The sequence below is a fragment of the Pimephales promelas genome, chromosome 18, assembly GCF_988280905.1.
Source record: "Pimephales promelas chromosome 18, fPimPro1.hap1.1, whole genome shotgun sequence".
NCBI lineage: Eukaryota > Metazoa > Chordata > Actinopteri > Cypriniformes > Leuciscidae > Pimephales > Pimephales promelas.
Genome location: NC_142786.1, coordinates 1986403 through 2009611, shown reverse-complemented (window position 1 = coordinate 2009611; position 23209 = coordinate 1986403). Strand labels below are relative to the sequence as shown.

At 38.7% G+C, this 23209-nt stretch overlaps 1 protein-coding gene and 1 long non-coding RNA gene across 5 annotated transcripts in view; one reads left to right on the top strand and one right to left on the bottom strand.

Moving 5' to 3' along the window:
* Positions 1-5997, top strand: part of LOC148970858 (uncharacterized) — a 50061-nt gene extending 44064 nt beyond the window's left edge. The window contains exons 3-4 of the long non-coding RNA XR_016147317.1: positions 4028-4206; positions 5771-5997. This is a non-coding gene — a long non-coding RNA (uncharacterized LOC148970858). The remainder of the gene's footprint in view (positions 1-4027; positions 4207-5770) is intronic.
* Positions 1-23209, bottom strand: part of LOC120483403 (histone deacetylase 9-B) — a 39956-nt gene that overhangs the window by 13859 nt on the left and 2888 nt on the right. For 2 of the 4 annotated variants that reach the window (XM_089122827.1, XM_039678403.2), the window contains exons 3-7: positions 14282-14490; positions 7467-7678; positions 4019-4187; positions 3106-3226; positions 2866-2987 (exon numbers count right to left, since the gene is read on the bottom strand). In XM_089122827.1, the coding sequence (XP_088978953.1) occupies positions 2866-2987; positions 3106-3226; positions 4019-4187; positions 7467-7678; positions 14282-14372 (715 nt within the window). In that variant the 5' untranslated portion in view covers positions 14373-14490. The remainder of the gene's footprint in view (positions 1-2865; positions 2988-3105; positions 3227-4018; positions 4188-7466; positions 7679-14281; positions 14491-23209) is intronic. The other 2 variants (XM_089122829.1, XM_089122828.1) reach the window with 1 other exon arrangement.

Sequence of the window (23209 nt, the reverse complement as noted above, 5' to 3'; positions counted from 1 at the left end):
CCCCCCCCAATGTACCGGACGGGCCTCTTTTTAAAAGCTGTTACCTGAGTTATTGAGAGGGGATGAAAAGTCGGCCCACGGTTTCGTGATCTTCGGTGCGGCGCAAACCCCTGCGCTCAGGAAAAATCTCCCCGGAGGTTTGCGGTATTCCGGCCCGTTGAGCCTCCGGACCCCCTTTCCCAGTTTTTAGGCCATGCTGGAAATTCCGTGAAAACAGTGCCTGGATGAAAACCAGGTCTATATTTACATTTCCTTTGAAAAGGGTTTCAGTCTTATCATCGAGTCAGGCGTATCACCTTCCTCTGCAAACTCATCTCGAAATCAGCCTCGCTACGAGACGCCGAAATATGCAGAAAATATCCGAGGTTGAAGATCATGTTGACTCAAATGTGAGTTCCCGGAAAAATGAGCATATTGTACTTTTTTTTTTTTTTTTGTGGTGTTTGCAAAGACAGGCATCACTTTTACTGTGTACCGTTTTAAAAGACTATTGTTTTCTTTAGAAATTTATCAAAAGTGACAGTAGAGACATTTATAATGTACAGTAAATGCTGTTCATTTGAACTTTATATCCTGTATTTACGTAAAAAAAAATCCTGAATTTAGGTCAAAACGACATAAATACTGTTCGTTTTCTCACACAAACCGCTCGTTTCGTTTCTTACATTTACGAGTCATTAAATCATGTTTAATTTGGACTTCTCTGTGCATGCTCTTTGAGGTGGTGACCATAGACCTCCATTATATAACTGATAGACAAGAACGGTTTGACCTAAAAATATCACTACTGCGGAAACAAAGACTCCTACATCTTGGATGCCCTTGAGGTAAGATAAAACATACCAAAAATTAATTTCAAAGTGAACTATCCCTTTAACCGCTCAGCCTTTTTAACCTGTCTGACAATAAAACATGCAAAACAATCCCAAAGACTAAGTCCAGGTCAAATGTGACCATCCTGCACACTCATCTGAGGTGATTCGCAACCGTGCGACCCAAAGCCACCCACGCCCTCAGGACGAGTTAACCTCTGCGCTCTGATTAGGGGCCGAGAGCCGTCCTGGGGAACCCCTCTCTCTCTGCAACCCCTCCGCTGGGTAATTGTTTGCAAACCTCCACGCCGGCCGCCCCGGGGCACACAGTGGGCACAAGCGTGGTCATTCTCACCGCGCTGACCCCAAAGCTAAACAGGGTCACTCACCGGCCCCATTTAGCTCTGCCCACAGGCCACCGGGCTCAGTGACATGCTCAGTTGACCCTTGACCCCGGTGATTAAATATCGGCCAGATTCATCTGCAAACATTTAGGCAGTGTCACCTCCGCCGAGCCCCCGTGACACTCGTGCAGTGCTGTCAGATTCTGCACGAGCTCGGAGCAAGAACACACTTCAGTTCATCTCGCAACGGCTGGAGGTCACTGAGCTCTGTTACAAAACATAATCAACCTATCGACTGTAGACAGCAGCAAAATGATGCTGCATTTTGGTCACACAAACTAATAATGCATCATTTTAAAGAACATTATTAAAGACCAGATCACTGTTAACGTTCTGGAAGAACCTTGCAAGAACGTTTGCAGTGCAAAAATATTCTTACTTAAGTCTTTTTGCCTTGTTTTCCATTACAAATATCTTAAAAAATCTTAAATCAAGATGCATTTAAATAAATAAAGTGAGTTTATGCTTAAAATAATATATATATATGTCAATGGAGTAAGAAGAATAGTCATGTTTTCTCTTTGAATTAAGTATTTTTTTCTAACCCCACTGGCAGATTTTTTTCTTGTTTTATTAAGTATAAACTCACTTAATTTTGATATATTCCTCAGAAAATAAGACTTAAAGGGATAGTTCACTTTGAAATTAATTTTTGGTATGTTTTATCTTACCTCAAGGGCATCCAAGATGTAGGAGTCTTTGTTTCTGCAGTATTTTCAATTTTGATATTTTTAGGTCAAACCGTTCTTGTCTGTCAGTCATATAATGGAGGTCTATGGTCACCACCTCAAAGAGCATGCACAGAGAAGTCCAAATTAAAAATAATTTAATGATTCGTAAATGTAAGTACACATTGATGGCCTAAGACACGAAACGAGCGGTTTGTGTGAGAAATCGAACAGCATTTATATCGTTTTTACCTCTTGTAACCAGGGCGCGGACGCTTTGTGGCTGTGGTTACAAGAGGTAAAAACGATATAAATACACTTTGTTTTCTCACACAAACCGCTCGTTTCGTGTCTTAGGTCATCAATGTGTACTTACATTTACGAGTCATTAAATCATGTTTAATTTGGACTTCTCTGTGCATGCTCTTTGAGGTGGTGACCATAGACCTGCATTATATGACTGACAGACAACGGTTTGACCTAAAAATATCAAAATTGAAACTACTGCGGAAACAAAGACACCTACATCTTGGATGCCCTTGAGGTAAGATAAAACATACCAAAAATTAATTTCAAAGTGAACTATCCTTTTATTAGTAATTTTGTTTCAAGTATTTTGATTTAAGAATGTTTAGATATTTGTACTGGAAAAGACAAGACAAGTGAAATGTGTTTGTGCATTATGCATATGTGCATACATATATAACATTGCATTGTTAGTTAAGCAGGATGCTAATGGCTAACATGCTGCCTAGGTAGTGAACAGCAAATAATCAAACAGAGCCATTAGCAATAATATGCAAAACACATCAACTTACATTATAAGACTTCTGAATCTAATCAGATTTAAGAACCGTTCGTTGTGACAAAACCACACACACTTCCCAAACCTGAAAGCCTCCAAACGTGTCTCAGATTAAACTGATTTGGTAAGGATCATAGGACAGGATTCTTCAGCATGACCTCTGAACTCTGACCTACCAGTCTTCCTGAGAGGGAAGTCCTCTCTGTAGTCCAGGCCAGAGGTCAGAGGGTATTTGAAGGTGGGCGGAGTCTCTCCCAGAGGAGGGGAGCTCTGTTCGGCAGGACCCGGGTGGGCGGAGCTGTGGTGACATCATGAGAGCGCGTTACACTTTTCATACTTTTGATTCCACTCACATTCTGTTCTATTTTGTTAAACACTCACATGGAAGAGAAGTGTAAAGGAGGGTGATGATGTACCTGTACCACAGTTTTGAGTGGCTGAGAGGGTAACCAGCGCCGGACACAGACGGGTCTTTAGCCGATTTACTCATCAGAAAGTCGTGCAGTTTCTGACGAACTTCAGTACTGGCCATCGCACCTGCGGAAAACATATTAGAAACGTATAACGTATATAAGGTCAGCCTATATGTGACTCTTATTATGTAATGGATATATATATATATATATTTAATATGGAACTGATGTGACATTTTCTTTAATATATGTAGCTACCTAATATTTATTTTTACCTATAATTAATTTTCTTTTATATATGTATTTAATACATATTCAAATAAATGAATGTATTTTCAGTTTAATTGTTAATATTTATGTTTTTTTTTTACAAAATATTTATTCTTCTTATCAAGGCCTTTTGCTATCATTTTAATATTTACATATATCTTTTATTTATATTTATAATTTAAATATAATATTTAATCAATAAGATTAAATATGATATAATTATATTATAAAAAATTAAAAATATATTTTATAATTAAGTCTAATTGTTTTCCTTGGTTTAAAAGTGTGTGCTATCTCTATTCTAAGTATGTTTGACAAATAAAATTTGATATTGTTAAAAGTTTAGGTTAATATAAGCCATATTATTTTTATATAATGAATTTAGTGCATTTTTATTATTTGATTTCCTCACTCTGCTCATGTTACATTCTCAGAAAGGAGAGACATGTGCAGGAACAGCGCCACCTAGTGGTGAATCAAACCATTTTCAGGATTAAATCATTGCTGAATAGTTTCTGGACATTAAAAAATAGTAGTCATTTTTCATTTTCAAGTGTATAGCCTAAAGAAAAAACTATAGAGCTAATTTGGGGAACTCTACACTGTTGTAAAGACGGAAAGCTGCTTTGAGGGATGGGTTGCTCACTCTCTTTAGATCGCTCCTTCCGTCTGTGGTGCTGGTGTTTCTGTGTTTCTCTCCTGTGGAGCTCCTTCTCGTCCTCCCGCACCTCCTCTCTCTCCTCTTCACACATCAGCCGACGCTCCTCGGCGAACACCTCCTGCTGCTGCCGTAGAGTTAGCAGAGCCTGCTGGAGCTGACGGAGCAAAACACAGGTAATAAAACCTCCATCCTGACCGCTCACAAGCACTGAGGTAAAGAACATGGCTGATGTTTAGAGATCAGATTGATGTATTGGCGATAAACTGCAAAAAAATATTGTTTTGTTTTGTTTAAATCTTTGTTTCCGTTCCAAATATCAAAAAAATCTTAAAGGAGTAGTTCACTTTTTAAAAAAAAACAAAAAAAACTTTTGCTGATAATTTCCTCACCCCCATGTCATCCAAGATGTCCATGTCTTTCTTTCTTCAGTTGAAAAGAAATGAAGGTTTTTGATGAAAACATTCCGGGATTTTTCTCCATATAATGGACTTCAATGGGGTCCAAACGGTTCAAGGTCCAAATGACAGTTTCAGTGCAAACTGTTCAAAGGGCTTTAAACTATTTCAGACAATGAATAAGGGCCTCGTAACTCTCCTATTTGAACTCGTTCATCAAAATGAATGAATCTTTTCCAGAGTCAACTCTGAGTCAACAAGTTCGAACAGAAGAGTCACAAACGCTCATCACAGAACCGAGCAAGGCGAGCATTTGAGCTTATAAAATTTAAACTTTGTTTTTTTTTTTTTTTTTTTAATGAGCGATTGTTTCGCTAGATAAGACCCTTATTCATCGTCTGGAATCGTTTAAAGCCCTTTGAACAGTTTGTAGTTTGCACTGAAACTGTCTTTTGGACCTTGAACCGTTTGGTCCCCATTGAAGTCCATTATATGGAGAAAATGCTGGAATGTTTTCATCAAAAACCTTAATTTCTTTTCGACTAAAGAAAGAAAGACATGGACATCTTGGATGACATGGGGGTGAGTAAATTATCAGCAAAAGTTAACTACTCCTTTAATCAATAAGCATTTACTAAAGAAGTAAAATGTTATAAGAAATTATTCTTGTTTTCTGGGGAATAAATTAAGTGAGTTTTTGTATAAAACAAGGGAAATTATCTGCCAATGGGGTAAGATAAATACCCCCCAAAAAACTTGTTTCCATTTGAATTAAGATATCATTTCGTATGTCATTTTACTTATCTATACTTGCATGGAAACAAGTCAAAAATACTTTGTAAGAAAAGCATTTTTTGCATTGTATACAGTGTCCCCAAGAAGTATTTGGACATTTTGTGCACACTTAATGTGTATTAAATAACAAATATGAATATGCTTTAAGACAAACCATGTGTAAATTCATAAGTCGACAGCATTGCTGAGTATTTCTTCCTTAAACTGCAGTGAGCTAAAGACCGCTGGTGTTTCTGACGTCACAAACAACCTCGTAACCAATCAGATCAACGTGTGATCGTTAACCAGTGGTTTCATTGGCTTTGTACTGGATTCTGCACATTGACTCAAGCTGAATCTAATCTAAATCTAATTTATCAGAAAACATACTTTTCTAACTAAACATGCAAAAAGTTTAAAGATTAAGTAAAAGTAAATAGTGCAGATAACCATTACTTTAATATTTTGTGAGTTACTCATTCAATGCTTTACACACGCGCACACACACACACACTGAGGTAATGAGATCAGCTGAGTAGCTCGGACTAAATCGATTCATTTCCTGCAGGCCAGACTGGTGACCTTAAACCACACTGACCTGCTTCAGAAAGGAAGATCAGCTTCATCCGATCTACAAATATCTGACACAAACAGCGTCTTGATTTGACTAATGGACTATGTGGGTGGAGACTGGAGTTTGCTCTAACAGAAGCAGGTACGTCACATTGCCGTCATTGCATGCAAGTTCCTGGTATCCTCACGCAGATGACAAGAAACCAGGTTTAGAGATAAACCTGCACGCACAGCCAAACTGTTTTCTCAGTACAAATATCTAAATATTCTTCCTCAAGATTTATTATTTACAATCAATAACTTGAGATACAAAAATATGTAAAATGAAAAGTATTGTTTCCTAAAAATATATATAGAGAGAGATTTTTGCTGAGTTATATGCCAATGGGGTTCGAAAAATAAACAGTTTTTTATGACCCCGCTGACAGATATGTTCTTATTTTAAGCATACTCACTTCATTTTGATACAGTTTTCACAACCAGACTTGAAGTAATTCAAGTAAATTTAGATATTTATACTGGAAAACAAGACCTATTTTGGAAGTGCAGTCACGGTTGGTGATTTATCCATCACATTAGCTTAACAATTTATGATGATCCCTTCTAAACAGTGTGATAACTGCATGTTTATTTGCTGTGTGTGATTTTTCCATCTGGGGTCACAGTAAATAAAGGCTGATTCCCAGCTAACAAAATGATGTGTAACACTTTGTTTTAAGGTGGTGTAGTTGCACGTTACTACATAACAGTAAATGATGCATAATTACAAGTAATTAACCTTAAACCAAACCCTAACTATATGTAGTTAATATTAATATTACTCAGTACTTATTTGAGTAAGTACAATGTAACTACTTCAAAATAAAGTGTAACCAAATTATGTCAAATTATGCCGACGTCTTTTGTTTTCTGCCTTTTAGTTTTAGTAATTTTTGGTCCCCATTGAAGTCCATTATATGGAGAAAAATCCTGGAATGTTTTCATCAAAAACCTTAATTTCTTTTCGACTGAGGAAAGAAAGACATGGACATCTTGGATGACATGGGGGTGAGTACATTATCAGCAAAAGTTTTTTTTTTAAAGCAAACTACTCCTTTAAATCAAAATTAGTTTGAAGCTTAATATATTAAATATTAAATGCTTTTGTGCATCAAAGAATGGATTTGTTTTGGAATGTTTTTTGTTTTTTTTAATGAGCGATCGTTTCGCTTGATAAGACCCTTATTCATCGTCTGGAATCGTTTAAAGCCCTTTGAACTGTTTGCAGTTTGCACTGAAACTGTCTTTTGGACCCCATTGAAGTCCATTATATGGAGAAAAATGGAATATTTTCATCAAAAACCTTAATTTCTTTTCGACTGAAGAAAGAAAGACATGGACATCTTGGATGACATGGGGGTGAGTAAATTATCAGCAAAAGTTTTTTCAAAAGTGAACTAATCCTGTAAAGAAGGTGCATGTAAACAAATAACAAAATAAAGCATGACGGGTCCCCTTCAGTGGAAACATTCCATTTTATCACTACGCAAACAATGTTCAATGAACATGTATAAAAGCAAGTAGTAACATTTTTTAAATGATGAATATTCATCTGGAAAAAAAATGTTCCATGAACAATATATTAATAACACCTTTGAGAGAAAGTGTACCTTGCCAAAGTTGTGTGCGGGTTCCCTGTGAGATGGCTGTACCTTGATGTGCTCCTCGAGCTGGGCCTGGTGTTGCCTCAGCAGGTTCTGGTGCTGCTTCTGGAACTCAGAGATGAGCAGCTGTTTCTGGATCTGCTGCTGTCTCTGGATCAGAAGCAGCTCGCGCTGTAACTGCTTCTCCCAGTCGTCCGAATCACGGTCCCAGTCCAACATGCTGACCTCAGATGTGCCCGACGCGGACAACCCCTCCGAGTCTGCGAGAGAGAGACGGCACAAATACACTCAGGAAAGAGTTTAAACTAGATTAAATGCAATAAAGCCATCAAATTTGATTCATTCCAGCCAAATGTACAAGTACCGTTTAAACGCGTCAGTTTTACAGATCTCATATGTGAAGGATTGCAGTGTTAGCTGCATGAAAATGCCAAATTAAAACCCTTCTTAAGTGTCTTTAAATAAACCCAAGGGCAATTACGGGCATAATCTACAGGGAGGGTCTTTTTATGGGGTCTGTTTCAAATGCCTTGAGCGTAAACACAGAGGTATTTCAACAACCGAAATCTTATTTGAGCTCAATCTAAACTAAGCGAGACACCGTGTGACTGTCATGTTTGAGCTGCACTTAAAGTATTTTTACACAGGTGAAAAAAGGAAAGGCGTTTAGTGCAGTATATGTGTGTGTTTAGAGAGAGAATGATCTGCTCTCACGCCCTAAAAAAGCAGCGCTCGTAAACATGACCTTAATCTGCTGCTCCAATCTCCTCACTAATAAACCTATTACTGCATATGCTTTTCTTTATAAAGCACACAAACACGACCGGAGCCAGGTATGAGCTAACAATGAGATCAAGATTTCAGTATATCAGTATACAGTCTCTCAAATAGTTTCTTCGATGTTGAGGAAAAATATGCTTTGGTAGATCATGCACTTTAAAAATGCTGGGCATATTTTAACCCAACTTTGGGTCAAATGTGGACAAACCCAAAGGTTGGGTTAAAAATGCAATTTAAAAATGTAACCCAATGGCTGGGTTCGTCCATATTTAACCCAAAGTTGGGCTAAAACAACCCAGCATTGTTTACAGTGTGGTTATAAGATTAAAATTATGACATGAAAAGTTGAAATGATGACATACCAAGAGTTATTATAAGACAATAAAAGAAATATGTAGAAGAAGTATCTTTATCTAAGTTTTATCTCATTATGACATAGTATCTCATAATTTCGAATTATGTCAACTTTTTATGCCATAATTCTGATTTAGTGTGTCCGAATCCTGTCTTTTTTGTTATAAATATTTCTTTTTTTCACAATTATGACTTTTATGTGATAGTTATGACTTGTATGCCATTATTTCAACTTTTTCCTCATAATTATGACTTTGACTTTGCATGTGATAGTTGTGGCTAAGTATGTCACAATTGTGACTTTTATCTCGTATTCTTTTAATTTGTATGCCATAATTATGACCTTTTTATCATTATTACTAGTCTCGTGATTTTGATGTCATATGACTTAATTTCATAGTTATGAGTTAGTATGACAATTTCGACTATATGATTATGATTTTAGTGTCATAAATCTGACATTTATTTCAGAATGTTTACTTTTTATGTCTTTGTAACGGTCACCAGCCGAGTGCCCTTGAAAGCCACCCACAACAGTCTACGGTCATTCCCTCACAAACTACATCTCCCATAATTCTCTGCCTGATCCATTGCCACTCATTGTTTTCACCTGTGTTTCATCTTCTTGTTTGCTCACCCTATATAACCCTGGTTATTTCTGTCATTCCTTGCGAAGTCTTGTTTAGTGTCACACTGCACTTCCAAGCATTCTCCTGGTTTTCGTAATCTTAGTTTTTGTTTATTCTTCTGTCCGGTTTCTTGGTTTCCTCTGTTTTTGCCTATATGACCCTGATATTGTTTAGACTGATTACCCAGTGTTTATGACCTTTGTCTGTTTCTGACTACAATTGACAGTAATAATTCTGAATTTAGTTTTTACCTTATAATTATAGTATGTCAAAATTGACTTTTTATGTCATAATTATGATTAACCAAAGTATGTGGTTACATTTTATTTTGATGGTCCACTTTAGACATTCTACTTAGGCCCTGTTCACACGAGAATGCTCACAGGTGAAAACGTAAAAATATTTTATCGGATGTGCCTTTCGTTTACACTGCGACCGCGTTTTTGAGGCTTAAAAACGCAAAAAAGTGAAACCACCCTCCAGAGTGGAAATCTTAAAAACGCTCCACCAACGCGTTCCCGTCTAAAGGGTAAAAACGCAAAAGGTTGTACGCAGGCGCGCGGACTTGGTGTTCTTGTGTGGCAGTGCTTCACATCGCCACCTAGCTGCCTGGAGTGCATATTACATCGAATTTCACACACTTTTGCGCCACCAAATGCACGCGGATTTCCCACCCAAAACGCTCGTCTAAACGCACAATAAAAAGTGATAACGCAACGCCACTTTTGCGTTTTCTCTTCAGAATCATATCCGTGTAAACATAGCCTAACTGTAAGTAACTTTGCAACCCCATGCCACCTGTCATTATACAATACTAGCCAACTGTTGGGTGTTAGTAATTGACATATAATTGCAAAGTCAGAATATCTGTCGGAGGAGCATCAAAATAACGTGTTATTTGAAAGGAGTAGTTCACTTTTAAAAAAAACTTCTGATAATTTCTGATAATTTACTCACCCCCATCATGTCATCCAGGATGTCCATGTCTTTCTTTCTTCAGTTGAAAAGAAATTAAGGTTTTTCATGAAAACATTCCAGGATTTTCTCCATATAATGGACTTCAATGGGAACCAAACGGTTCAAGGTCCAAATGAGAGTTTCAGTGCAGCTTCAAAGGGCTTTAAACGACACCAGACGATGAATAAGGGTCATGACTTTTTTGTTCATTTTGATGAACGAGTTCGAACAGGAGAGTCACGAACACTCATCACAGAACAGAGCAAGGCGAGCATTTGAGCTTATAAAACTTAAACTTTTTTATTTATTTTTGAATTGACAGATCGTTTCGCTTGATAAGACCCTTATTCGTCATCTGGTGTCGTTTAAAGCCCTTTGAAGCTGCAATGAAACTGTCTTTTGGACCTTGAACCGTTTGGACCCCATTGAAGTCCATTATATGGAGAAAAATCCTGGAATGTTTTCATCAAAAACCTTAATTTCTTTTCGACTGAAGAAAGAAAGACATGGACATCTTGGATGACACGGGGGTGAGTAAATTATCAGCAAAAGATTTTTTTTAAAAGTGAACTACTCCTTTAAGAAGACAATCGACTAATACGCTATAGAGCTAGTGACATATAGTTGCAAAGTTAATTATAGCAAGTAGAATTACTAAAGTGTTTATTATGTGGCTGAAATTGGACTTCCATAAGAGATCTCAATGATGTGCTGGGGTTTGACAAGATACCAAAATCTCCAATCGTAATATGAACTCAAACATTTGTATCTAATGATCAAACAATCTGAGCTGCTCTCCACACTCACTCATTTTATACCGCACTGTAGCTCTATACTCTAAACACTCGAAACCGCCCTCTGGTCACACAGTTATTCTTTGATGCTGGGTTATGGGGGTAACCATGCATTAGGCGACTCAGAATATCAGCATCACGTCCACGTTCGGGCGATGAAATAAAAACCGCCTCGTTGTGAAACCATCTCTTGCCACAGAGACTCCACCGGGCCCCCGGCCCAGAATACACAAACCACAAAAAGCACAGGCCACCAAAACAGAACCACAACACTGGCCAAAGGTGTCAATCGACACCAAAAATACTGCGGCATGTGCTCCGAACGCAATAAAAGACACCCGTTTGACAACTCTCTGACCTTCATTTCAAAAACATCTCATCGTTTGTTTCTACAAAACAGCGTGCATTATAAATAAAGCCTTCCGGTATGTAGTTACGTGAGGAGTTAACTCAGACGGAACGATAACCGGGGCTAATCTTAGCATCCTAATGCCTTAAGCCCAAAATACGGTGGCTAAGAATAGTCAGACTTGAAGTCAAGAGGCCAGAACATTCAACATGCAGCCGCGGGCAGTAAGGGAGCGCAGAGGGGTAAATAACTGCCCTCTCACGCCATTCCTAAAGCGGGACGCTCACAAACACACCTGAGCACAACACAACCCTGTCAAAAGATGTTTCTCAGAAACGACAAATCAAGTATGAAGTAAACACGCATCCACCTGCTAAATACTGATCTCACTTGACAACATTATTCTGCAAGTGACAGTAAAGAATAGGATTTCTATTTCTGAACTTTCTATTTGTTCAAAATCTTTGTTTTTAACGATCAATTTGCAGTTTGCACAAAAAAAAATATTTATCAAATTTTTCTTGAGCAGCAAATCATCATTACACTCTCAGAAAAAAGGTACAAAAGCTGTCACTGGGGCTGTACCTTTTCAAAAGGTAAACTTTTGTCCATTGTAGGTGCTAATATGTCAATTTTAGTACATTTCAGGTGTTAATATTTTCATTTTAGGTGTTAATATGTACATTTTAGGTGCTAATATGTCCATTTTAGGTGCTAATAAGTACATTTTATTTGCTAATATGTCAATTTTAGGTGCTAATATATCCATTTTAGTACATTTCAGGTGTTAATATTTACATTTTAGTTGCTAATATGCCCATTTTAGTACATTTCAGGTGTTAATATTTACATTTTAGGTGTTAATATGTACATTTTAGTTGCTAATATGTCCATTTTAGGAGCTAATATGTACATTTTAGGTGGTTATATGTACATTTTAGGTACTAATAAGTACATTTTAGTTGCTAATATGTCCATTTTAGTACATGTCAGGTGTTAATATTTACATTTTAGTTGCTAATATGTCCATTTTAGGTGCTAAAATGCCCATTTTAGTAAATTTCAGGTGTTAATATGTACATTTTAGTTGCTAATATGTCCATTTTAGGTGCTAATGTGTACATTTTAGGTGTTAATATGTACATTCTAGGTGCTAATATGTACCAATAAGGTACCAATATTCAGCCTGGGTACAAAAGTGTACCTTTTGAAAAGCCATAGAGACAGCTTTTGTACCTTTTTTCTGAGAGTGTAGAGGGATTTCTGAAGGATCATGTGACCCTGAAGACTGGAGTAATGATGCTGAAAATTCAGCTTTGCAATGCGAGTTCAAAAGGAATTAATTTGTTAGATGTTTGCGCTTATATGCGCATATAACCCTTGTATGACAATGGGGGTTGTGCTTGCAATTTTACCATCTTAGTGTGCACATTTAGTGCATAGTATAAATATGCTAAATGGGATGCACTTGGATGTGCTCTCATTCCCTGCAGACACGTCAGGTGTCTAAGAGAAACAGCTCCTCACAGTCGACACACTTGCTAAAAACAGGAGTTGCACTGTTGAACACTTACGCTACTAACTCATACAGTTACCAAACTGGAGATTAATAGCTCTGTATGAAACATACTGTACTCCTCTCACTGCAAAAAAACTGTATATCTGTCTTGTTTTCCAGTATAAGTATTGAATCAAGATATATTTACTTGATATTAATATCTTAAGCCATTTTGATTTTCAAGTAAATCTTAATTTAGGATAGTGGAAAACAAGAATAGTGGAAATAGTGGAAAACAAGATTTTGTATACACACTTGGGATAAGAATGCTGGATTGCACTCAATGTGCAAATAATTGAGCTAATTTGACTGGTTAAAATGTTTATAATTGCACAATTCATACTATTTTTTTTAAATTATGCAATAGGCAAAAAATGTTTTTAGTCCATCTTCGTGAAATAAATGAGGATACTATATTGACCTGAGATCTGCATCCTGCTGCTGGATTTTATCTGTAAAGGGCCTGACTAACAGATCTGGTGTTTATATACAACAGGGTCATGAGGAAATATCATGTGAACCATGTGGTAATTTGCTTTTGTTAAATGAAACAAAAGCTTATTATGTGACATATGAAACTATCTGACATCTCAATACAGATATGACCTGATGAAACATCTACAAATAGTGTGATGTGAAACTAACTCGCGTCACACAAGAAAACAGAAACAGACTGCATCTCGATATGAACTCAAACACTCAAACTCAAAGAAACATCAGTTTAAAATTCCAATGACGGAATTCTTAGAGAAACATAAATTTAAAATTCCAATGACGGAATTCTCAGAGAAACATCAATTTAAAATTCGAATGACGGAATTCTCAGAGAAACATCAATTTAAAATTCGAATGACGGAATTCTCAAAGAAACATCAATTTAAAATTCCAATGACGGAATTCTCAGAGAAATATCAATTTAAAATTCCAATGACGGAATTCTCAAAGAAACATCAATTTAAAATTCGAATGACGGAATTCTCAAAGAAACATCAATTTAAAATTCCAATGACGGAATTCTCAAAGAAACATCAATTTAAAATTCGAATGACGGAATTCTCAGAGAAACATCAATTTAAAATTCCAATGACGGAATTCTCAAAGAAACATCAATTTAAAATTCGAATGACGGAATTCTCAGAGAAACATCAATTTAAAATTCGAATGACGGAATTCTCAAAGAAACATCAATTTAAAATTCGAATGACGGAATTCTCAGAGAAACATCAATTTAAAATTCCAATGACGGAATTCTCAAAGAAACATCAATTTAAAATTCCAATGACGGAATTCTCAAAGAAACATCAATTTAAAATTTGAATGACGGAATTCTCAGAGAAACATCAATTTAAAATTCCAATGACGGAATTCTCAGAGAAACATCTGCGATTATGTTGCTCATGTCAGTATAGGCGTGCTCTGGGACGTGTGTTCAGGTGTTGTACCTGATCCGACGGCAGCGGCGTGTGTGTCCAGGCTTCTCCTCCTCCACTCTGCAGTGATGCTGGAGTCAGCTTCATAAATGGTCTGCAGCATAACTTGAGCTTCAGACCTCGGTCTCAGCGTCCCGACTTCCTCTCCTTTGATCCGTCTCTCTTGCAGAGGGGTTCTGCCGTTTCCGGGTCTCTTCTGTGTTTTCTTCTAGCCGTCCCTGCTGAGTTTCATCAGGTAGATCAGTGAGGAAATATCACAGGTGAGAACGTCCTCAACCTCTGTACAGGAAACTCTCTCTCTGTCTCACGCTTTCTCTCTCTGTTTCTCTTGCTAACCGCCCGCTCTCTCGCTCTCTCTCTCTCTCTTTCTCTCGCTTAGGTGCCAAGAATAGCAGCAGGACCAGCCCAGGACAGAAATAGGCCGGGCCAGACCAGGGGAGTAGAGCAGCGGCCAGACGCTCAAAATAGCAACACAAAAACACAGCTGTCTGCCTTCATCTCTTCCCTGCGCACTCTCTTTCTCCTTTCATTTATCTCTGCGTGAAGAAAACCACCAGATCGTATTTCACCACAAAACCAAAAGAAAGGACCAGGCAACTAGGTTTAACGTCAAGAAAATGAAGCCTGAAAGGAAATTAAGCACATTTCATTCTACTAAATTCTCATGACTGTGACTCATATTATTGGTGTAACATGAGAAATAATGAAACGAGAAAAAAAAACACTCTCATTAATGCCAAAAAATAGCCTTTTTGTTACTTCAACAAGAAAAAATCTCAGTTTTGTAAGAATTATATTGTAAATTATTTTATTTTATTATTGTTTCAACATTAATTAAATTCAGTAGACATTTTTGTGCTTTATGATTGAAGCCATATATATATATTTAAATTTCTTATATTGGAGCAGTGGCCATTCTCATTCTTAAAAAAATATATTCAAATGAAATCAATCGTAATATTATGAATATGAATGAAATTTTACTTTTTGTCTTGTAATTCAATTTATTTTATTATTATAATTCAAATCAAACAAAAATAAATTTAGTATATATTTTGTACTGTATACTTAAAGCAATAAAATGAAAATGATAATTAATGGAGAAATATGGTTAACTGTCACAATAATGTCACATTGCATTATATATAAATACATATTATATATATAAATACACACACATGCATGTATATTTAAGAAAAAATATTAAATATATATATATATAATATATAAAATATTGATATTTATATATAATATAAATTATATATAAATCTATATACAGTATATACAGTGCATGAAAATATTTCTTAAATGTATATATATGTATATGTGTGTATTTACATATAAAAAATAATTCTACACAGTGCACCCACATATATTATGTAAACACAAACTTTTATTTTGGATGCAATTAATCGTTTGACAGCCCTAATATATTTATAAATATATGTATTTATTCTTATTTTGAATTACAATTTCATTAAATGTCTTGATTTCTTTCTTTTGATGTTGTGGTAAAATATGCGAGATCTTGACAGGTTTGGTGAGGTTCCTGATGACCCTTTGAATCTCTCTCTCTCTCTCTCTCAGTTTCTCTCTGCTCATGTCAGACTGTTTCTCCTCAAGCTCCTGTGGACAATCTTTCTGTCAGTGAGTGTTTTTCTTCTGTTTGATGTTTCCTCTTATCTGTTTACACACCGGGTCTGTCTCATGTTCTTGTCTTCTCTTCACCTGTTTCTCTCAGAGGTTTAATCTCAGTAAAAGCACTGGCCGATTTCAAAGGGAGATTCGGACACGTTCTGTGACATCAAGCAGTCGACTTCCTGTTTCCCTTCATCAGTCAACAAACCAAGTCTTTGATTTTATATCTGTAAAATGGCATTTGACTTAAAATAGATAAAAAGTGTCTTTACTCGAGGTTTAGTAAGAATTTGGTGCCTTTCTTTGTGATGAATCTGGTGTGTACAATTTCCAGCTGATTAACATCACATTATAAAACATCAAATATGAGCCGTCTGATAATAGTTTGAGACGTTGTTGAGATTTCTTCTGAAACTATAGAGGAGATACTGAAGTCATTTGGGAAATGTCTCCATTTAAATCTTATTTCTCGAGGAGAAACGTCTGAGATATCAGAGATTATTCTTTCCTCCAAATTCCCTAATGAAATACACATTTAATATTGGACCAACTGATAACAAATAACTTAAACAGATTTGTGCTCAGGTTTGATGTATTTCCTTTTGAAACATGAAATTGTGTCAAAACTAAAACCTTTAATTCCTTTTTTTTTTTTTTTTGCTGTGGCTGATATAAGGAGGATTTTTCTTATTCTACATTTTAGCATTAGACAAATATTTGGATACAGTAAAAGTCTCTGACCTGAGTGCGAGTCATCAATAACTTTGAAATGTTTTACTGGCAGAAAATTCTTTATTTTAAATGTTTATTTTTGCCAGCTTTTAGATTTACACCAGAAAGGAATAATTTAAAAATGAAAAAAAAAAAATATGAATAGATAGATACTGCACTGTAAAAAAAATATACTGTTGGTTTAACTTAAAAAAGTAAAAAAAAAAATTTAAGTTCATTGAACTGGAAAAAGCGAGTTATTACAATGAAGGAGATTAATTTAACCATCGGAAACTCAAAATTAAATGTTATCTGAACTAAATAAATTATTTAAGTTGATTTGACAAAAGCAAAAATGTTGTGATTACTACACTGTAAAAAAAAATATTGTTGGTTTAACTTAAAAAAGTAAGTAACCTGGTTGCCTTAAAATTTTTAAGTTGATTGAACTGGAAAAAGTGAGTTAATACAATGAAGGAGATTAATTTAATCATCAGAAACTCAAAAGTATATGTTATCTCAACTAAATAAATTATTATAAAGTTGATTTGACAAAAGAAAATATGTTGTGATAACAAATCTTGAAAATATTTTTTACACTGTAGATATATAGAAATATTGATATACTGTGTACCAAAGATAGATAGATAGATAGATAGATAGATAGATAGATAGATAGATAGATAGATAGATAGATAGATAGATAGATAGATAGATAGATAGATAGATAGATAGATAGATGTCCTCCTCGATTTCACTTGCTCTTTAAACAACATCACGAAAGCGCCACTAAACTTCCCTGTGGGGAAAACACCTGAACGTCATCAGCAAGTTTAAGGAAAACTAGTTGATGAAACTCCGGCTCCTGACTGGAATCCCCGCAGGCCTGCCGATGAATCAGGAAACAGAGGAAATCTTTCTGTACTCCAGAAAAAGCACAATTCCCAGGAGTGAGACATTCCTAATGCATGACAGAGATGAAGTTCCTCTGTGGCCACAAACTGCATCACAACTTTATTTTCTCAAGCATGCATTTTTTAGTGAAGTTTGCTATCAACCCAGCACCTTAGCAACCACCCAGAACACCCTAGCAACCACATGACAACATGCTGAAAGTAAAAACCATTCACAAAACCTTTGGCAACTGCATAGTGCAAACAGTACATCATTGTGAGGTGAACTGATTGCTTGGCTCTTGTCTTGAACACACACACACACACACACACACACAGACCTATAGATTCCCTGCTCTTCCTCTCCAGACAAAACAATGGCAGTGTTGTTAAATAGGTCATCTGCACAGGTCTGACAGAGAAACACACTCCCAAGGTAAAAGGGGGCAGATATAAATAACCACGACAGCTAAACAGCCTGTTCTATCTATAAAGACCTTCAGCGGTTTCTCTGAATACAAGCGCACTCACAACTGCATATTGCACAGTGTGTCCTATATATAAAGCAAGAAATAGGCAGTTTGTGAATGCTTCTTGTGTTACTGAGACAGTACTTGTGTTGTGTCGACGGTAAGAGTATATCTCCGGCATGATAATATGTGAAACGGTATGCATGATTACGTCATTTCAGACAACAGCTGCATTGTTGTGACGCGATGTCACTACACACTACATTACATTATCAAATAAATATTCGTATTTTGCCTTGTCGATTTTTTGGTTTTAGGCATCAAAGTCCACCACTGTAAACGCATTTAGATGTTTCACGAGTTCACACGTACAGGAAATCAAATATAATTTTAATGCGTATTTGGCTTGCTGTTCGGGGGAGGGCTCCGAGCTCGGAATTTTGCCCGAACCCAGAGTACTCCCCCCTATACTGGGGTAGACCCAGCCCAGAGTGAGGTGATGGGGTGGTGGAGGGATGCTGAGAGACTTGTCGTGAGACATGAGGTGAGAGAAGCTTTATTTATACCGGCTTCCTTTGAGTTGATTGGTTGATTACCTGAACATGCTCCTCCCGAACTTTGTTTACATAAAACTTCATTTCACGAGTTCACACGTACAGGAAATCAAATATAATTTTAATGCGTATTTGGCTTGCTGTTCGGGGGAGGGCTCCGAGCTCGGAATTTTGCCCGAACCCAGAGTACTCCCCAAAAAGCAAGGTATGGGACAGCGAGCGTAAAAATATTTCCCCCCAAAAAGTGAAGGGCATGAGAAGGTAATTACTAAAGAACGAGCTTGACCGTTCGACCATTGAGGGCTCTCGCGACGTCCGACGGGAACTTGGATGCTCACAGCATCGGACGGATAAGCCCCGCCAGCAGTTGAACTGACAGCTCGATGACGCCAGATTTATACGAGCGGGATATTGGAACGAGTTAAGCCGTTCAACCGGGAGGGCTCTCGCGGCATCCGACGGGAACTTGAGTGCACACAGCGTCGGAAGGGTAAGCCTCGCCAGTTGAACGGGGGCGCCCGCTGTACTCGGTCGGGAGGGCTCGACCGGCGCTTCGAAGGGTGCTGGGGCACGGGAATAGACCTCTCGCGGCCCAACGAACGGGGAGCCCTTGCGGCGACACGAGCGCGGTCGTCCAACGATGATAAAAAATAGGCAGGCTCTCACTGCGATTCGGACTGGAGGGCTCGACCAGCGGCTCGGAAAGGGGGACGAGCCCGACCCACGAGCGGGGAGCCGTCACTTCGTACGAACGGGGGAGCCTGCAAATTTTAAAATGTTACGCCGTAATTTGGATATGCTTACGACGCGGGCGTGGAATACGGTGATGGTGTCGATGAACGGAGCGTAACAGGTGATGGAAATTAACTAATTAATTAGTAAGGGCTTGGTGAGCGTTTCGGATGTGGAAGCGGCTGGATCTAATGTAAGTATTGAAAGCTTCAGATGACCAACGACGACCGAGGGTTTGGATTTGTTGTTGGGAAAGACCTTTTTTGTGCGGCTTTGGTTGCTGCGCCGATGCGAAAAGAATGGCTTGAAAATTGGTTTGCAGAGATGCCAGATTTGGTGAGGACTGCTTTGAGATGTTTTTGGAACCAGAATCTCGTGGCTGGATGATTGGAGTCGTCTGTGAAGAGTGGATCGAGAGGGGATTTTAGCGTGGAACGTTTATACTGAAGGTAATTTAGCAGGGAATGCAACGGTTGAATGGGAGTCGGCAGATTGAAAATATATACAAAATGACCTTTTTTAGCTCGATCTGATTTGCTTTGTTTGATGAAGAAAGATATAGTTTCGTTATCCACGATCTGCAAATCTGAAATGGTAGGGTGAATGTTTGGATTGAAATTGGATGTGATTGTCAATTCTGAGCAACGGAGAAGCCGAAGAAAGCTAAAATAAACATAGCTTCTAATGTGCGCGCTGTGTTGGTGGAGTGGTATCCTAGACGGAGTGATGAAATGCATTTGGCGAGTATATCAATTGTAATGGGTTGTCTGGTATCCGGGCGAGTGGGGTGAGTTCTTTGAATTCCTTTAATGAGAAGGGACGTTTGGAATTTATTGATAGCAGGGGCGGGCTTACCATAAGTTAGTTTGTGAAAGAATTGAATGCCGCTTAAATAGCTTTTTATGGATCCGGCTTGGAGTCCTTTAACTTGGTTGAGGTGAAATAAGAAGGAAGTAAAGGTTAGAAGAGAAAAATCGGGAAACGGCAGGTAATGCGAGAGGTGAAATAATTTGAAAAATTTCCACGTGGTGTAGTATGATTGGGTTGTTCTGGGAGAAACTGCTTGCAGGATAGAAACGATGGACGTGACCAGAAGGGAATTTCAACGGATGGTTTATGGGAAGATTAGTAGAGAATAAGGAGGTACTGGGGTTGGAACGGGGTCTGCTTCTGGTGCCAGCATCCTGAATCTCTGAAAATAGAAATGGGAGAGAGAGTCAGCGATTTTGTTGAGAACACCTGTGACGCGTTTTTCATTAATAATGAACTGATCGCACGCGGAGAACCGGATGAGGCGTCTGAGGAGTGGCATTATTACAGGTGAGCGAGAACGACCTTTATTGATGCAATGTATGGTTGCTTCGTTGTCGCAATGAATTTGGAAGCTTTAGATGATCATTCTTTTCCCCCATAGGGAAGCTGCGACGACGATCGGGTAAAGCTCAAAAAGGGCCGAGGAGGCTGAGGACTTGGGAGTGTCTAGCAGCTGGGGGGGCCAGGGAGATGCGAACCAGCGACCTTGGTAATAACCTCCGAAACCGACTGAGGGAGCTGCATCTGTGAACAGTTTGATTAAGGAAAGTGATCCATAATTTTAGCTCCTTTTTGCACTCACAAGATAGGATGATTTGATCTTCCAGCGCGTGAACTGATGACAAGAGGGCGAGGGGATGCGCGATGAACGGGCGGCCTTGCGGGATGATGCGCATTGCATATAAGCGGCCAAGCAGCGAGAGGAGTTCGCGTTCGGAACGCTTTGAGCGTCCGTAAGATTGGCGGCGCTAAAAAGTTTGATTTTTTCCTGAGCTAATATAGCTCGGTGAAGCCTTTTTGCACCCTGACGAGGTGAGCCGCGGGGAAGGCGTCGTGAGGTGAAATGATTATGAAATCATCGAGCAGATGGAGAAGGTGAGGAATTGCATGGTTGTTGGAAAGGATCCAACGCAGTGGCGTAGCTTCTGGGCATGCAGAGTATGCACGTACGTGTGAGCCCGGCCAATAGGGGCCCGCTCATGGGGAATTTTTTATTAAAACCAGGTAAACCATTTTTAAAGTGTAGCCACAATAAATATATTTTTTGTTTGCATGTCATGATATATTTCTAAAGCGTTTTATGTTTTATGGGAGTGCGGTGAGTCATTATTTCGACCTCTGTGCTCTGGCCATGGAATAGCGGCTGATAGGTGAATGTGGCGTGAATATGTCCATATTCGCGAGATGGACGTATGCCCGTAGCTATTCGTTCTGAGTTTTCTTCTAAATAGTAAACGTTAGGCAAAAAATGTTAGACGTACAGAAAAAATAAAAATTTCCCTCGCCAGATCACGCCGAATAAATGCCACTAATCTGGGTGGATGGGCATTACTTTCAAAGGAGAAGTGATATCTACTTTCGCCATCCACGTGCCGCGACCTGCTGTTTTGATCATGGATATAGCTTGGTCAATGTCGTGATATTTTAATTGAATACTCTTCGAGGGGAATGAGACTGTTGATGCTTGGATGTGGAGAGTTGTGAGGAGCTGTGAGGTCGATTATCGAGCGCTTTTTTCCTGAAAATTTTTTGTAGCCACGCCTATGGGCCTAATGCGAAATTTGTCGAACGGGGGGGGGGGGGGGGGGCCTCGAACGGACCGATCATAGAACCTAATACTATTTCTTTTTTGACCGTCTACCCCTTCAGGCTCTGCATGGAGGATTATTGAAGATTGAAGACTAAAGATTATTGAAGATGATGTTTTTCGCAGGCTGGCGTTCTACGCCAGGTTTAAAACTTTGGCTGAGACCGGACAGCAGGTAATTTATAAAGTTGACGACTGGGTGATGGAATAATTTCCAGCCAGACGGGAGATATTCACTGGAGATGAGAGATAGTTCTCACCTTTACAGCTTTTTATACATGACATACAACACGGGCGTGGGCACCGCCACAATAATTACGAATGTGGAGATAACGATGGCGTTGTCTTTGGCATTTACCCTCGTTTGACTAGTTACAGATTTGCCTGTTGGACACGATGTTTGTGGCTCTGTTCGGAAAGTCGCCACCGGAAGAGAGGTCCTCTTTTGCTGGTCGTGGGACATGGCCTGTGGATTTGACGAGGATCTGTGCTGGGCCGGGAGGAATCGAGGGATTAATTTGCGGACATGCCGTGGTGGCATGGTTTACGGACCTGCTAATAACACAAGAGATGTTTCGGCACCCGAAAAACACGCGATTATGGAGATCAGAGTCCAACGCTTCCCAGTAAGGACACTGATTCCATTGATAAATATGGACGGCACATTTAGCAGAAAATAATTTGTGATAAGTGAAAAATTACTACCCCCAAACGACAGCGCGAGCTCCGCTATGATAGAAATGTAATAGTTGAGCTCGCACCGTCTATGGGAAAAACAGAGCATGTGACTTCGGTATAATGGTTAAAGGAAATACGAAATTCGGCTAACGACATGTGCGAGATGAAAACCTGCGTGTTGTTTTTTAAGGTGATGGATATATCGCCGCAATCCACCTGGCGATTGGATTACGACATGGGGAGGGAGAGGAAGCATTTGCGGAGCTGATGTGATGTTGATGTTGCAGAGATCTGGAGCTAACGGTGCCACGGTGGGAGGGGCTGGGGAGGAGATTTGACCTGGAAGAAAAAGAAAAAAGAAAAACCCTTCCGCGACTGGGTCTGGGGCGCGGCCCAGGCTAGCGGAAGGTCTGCGGCGACGTGGCGCGTGGGCGGAGCCCGGCACTGAAGGTGGAGACGCTGAAGGGCGAGCGATCTGGGTCCGGCAGTTATATAAATCTACTTTTTCGATCTGCGAGAAAAGTTAACGTCGGAAATAAATAAGGCCTCGACTCGGCGCTTTAACGATCCACTTCCTTATGGGAGGTATGTTTGGGTGGGTCAAAAAGTGCGAAGACGCGGAGGAAGATGGTGGGGTTCTCGCC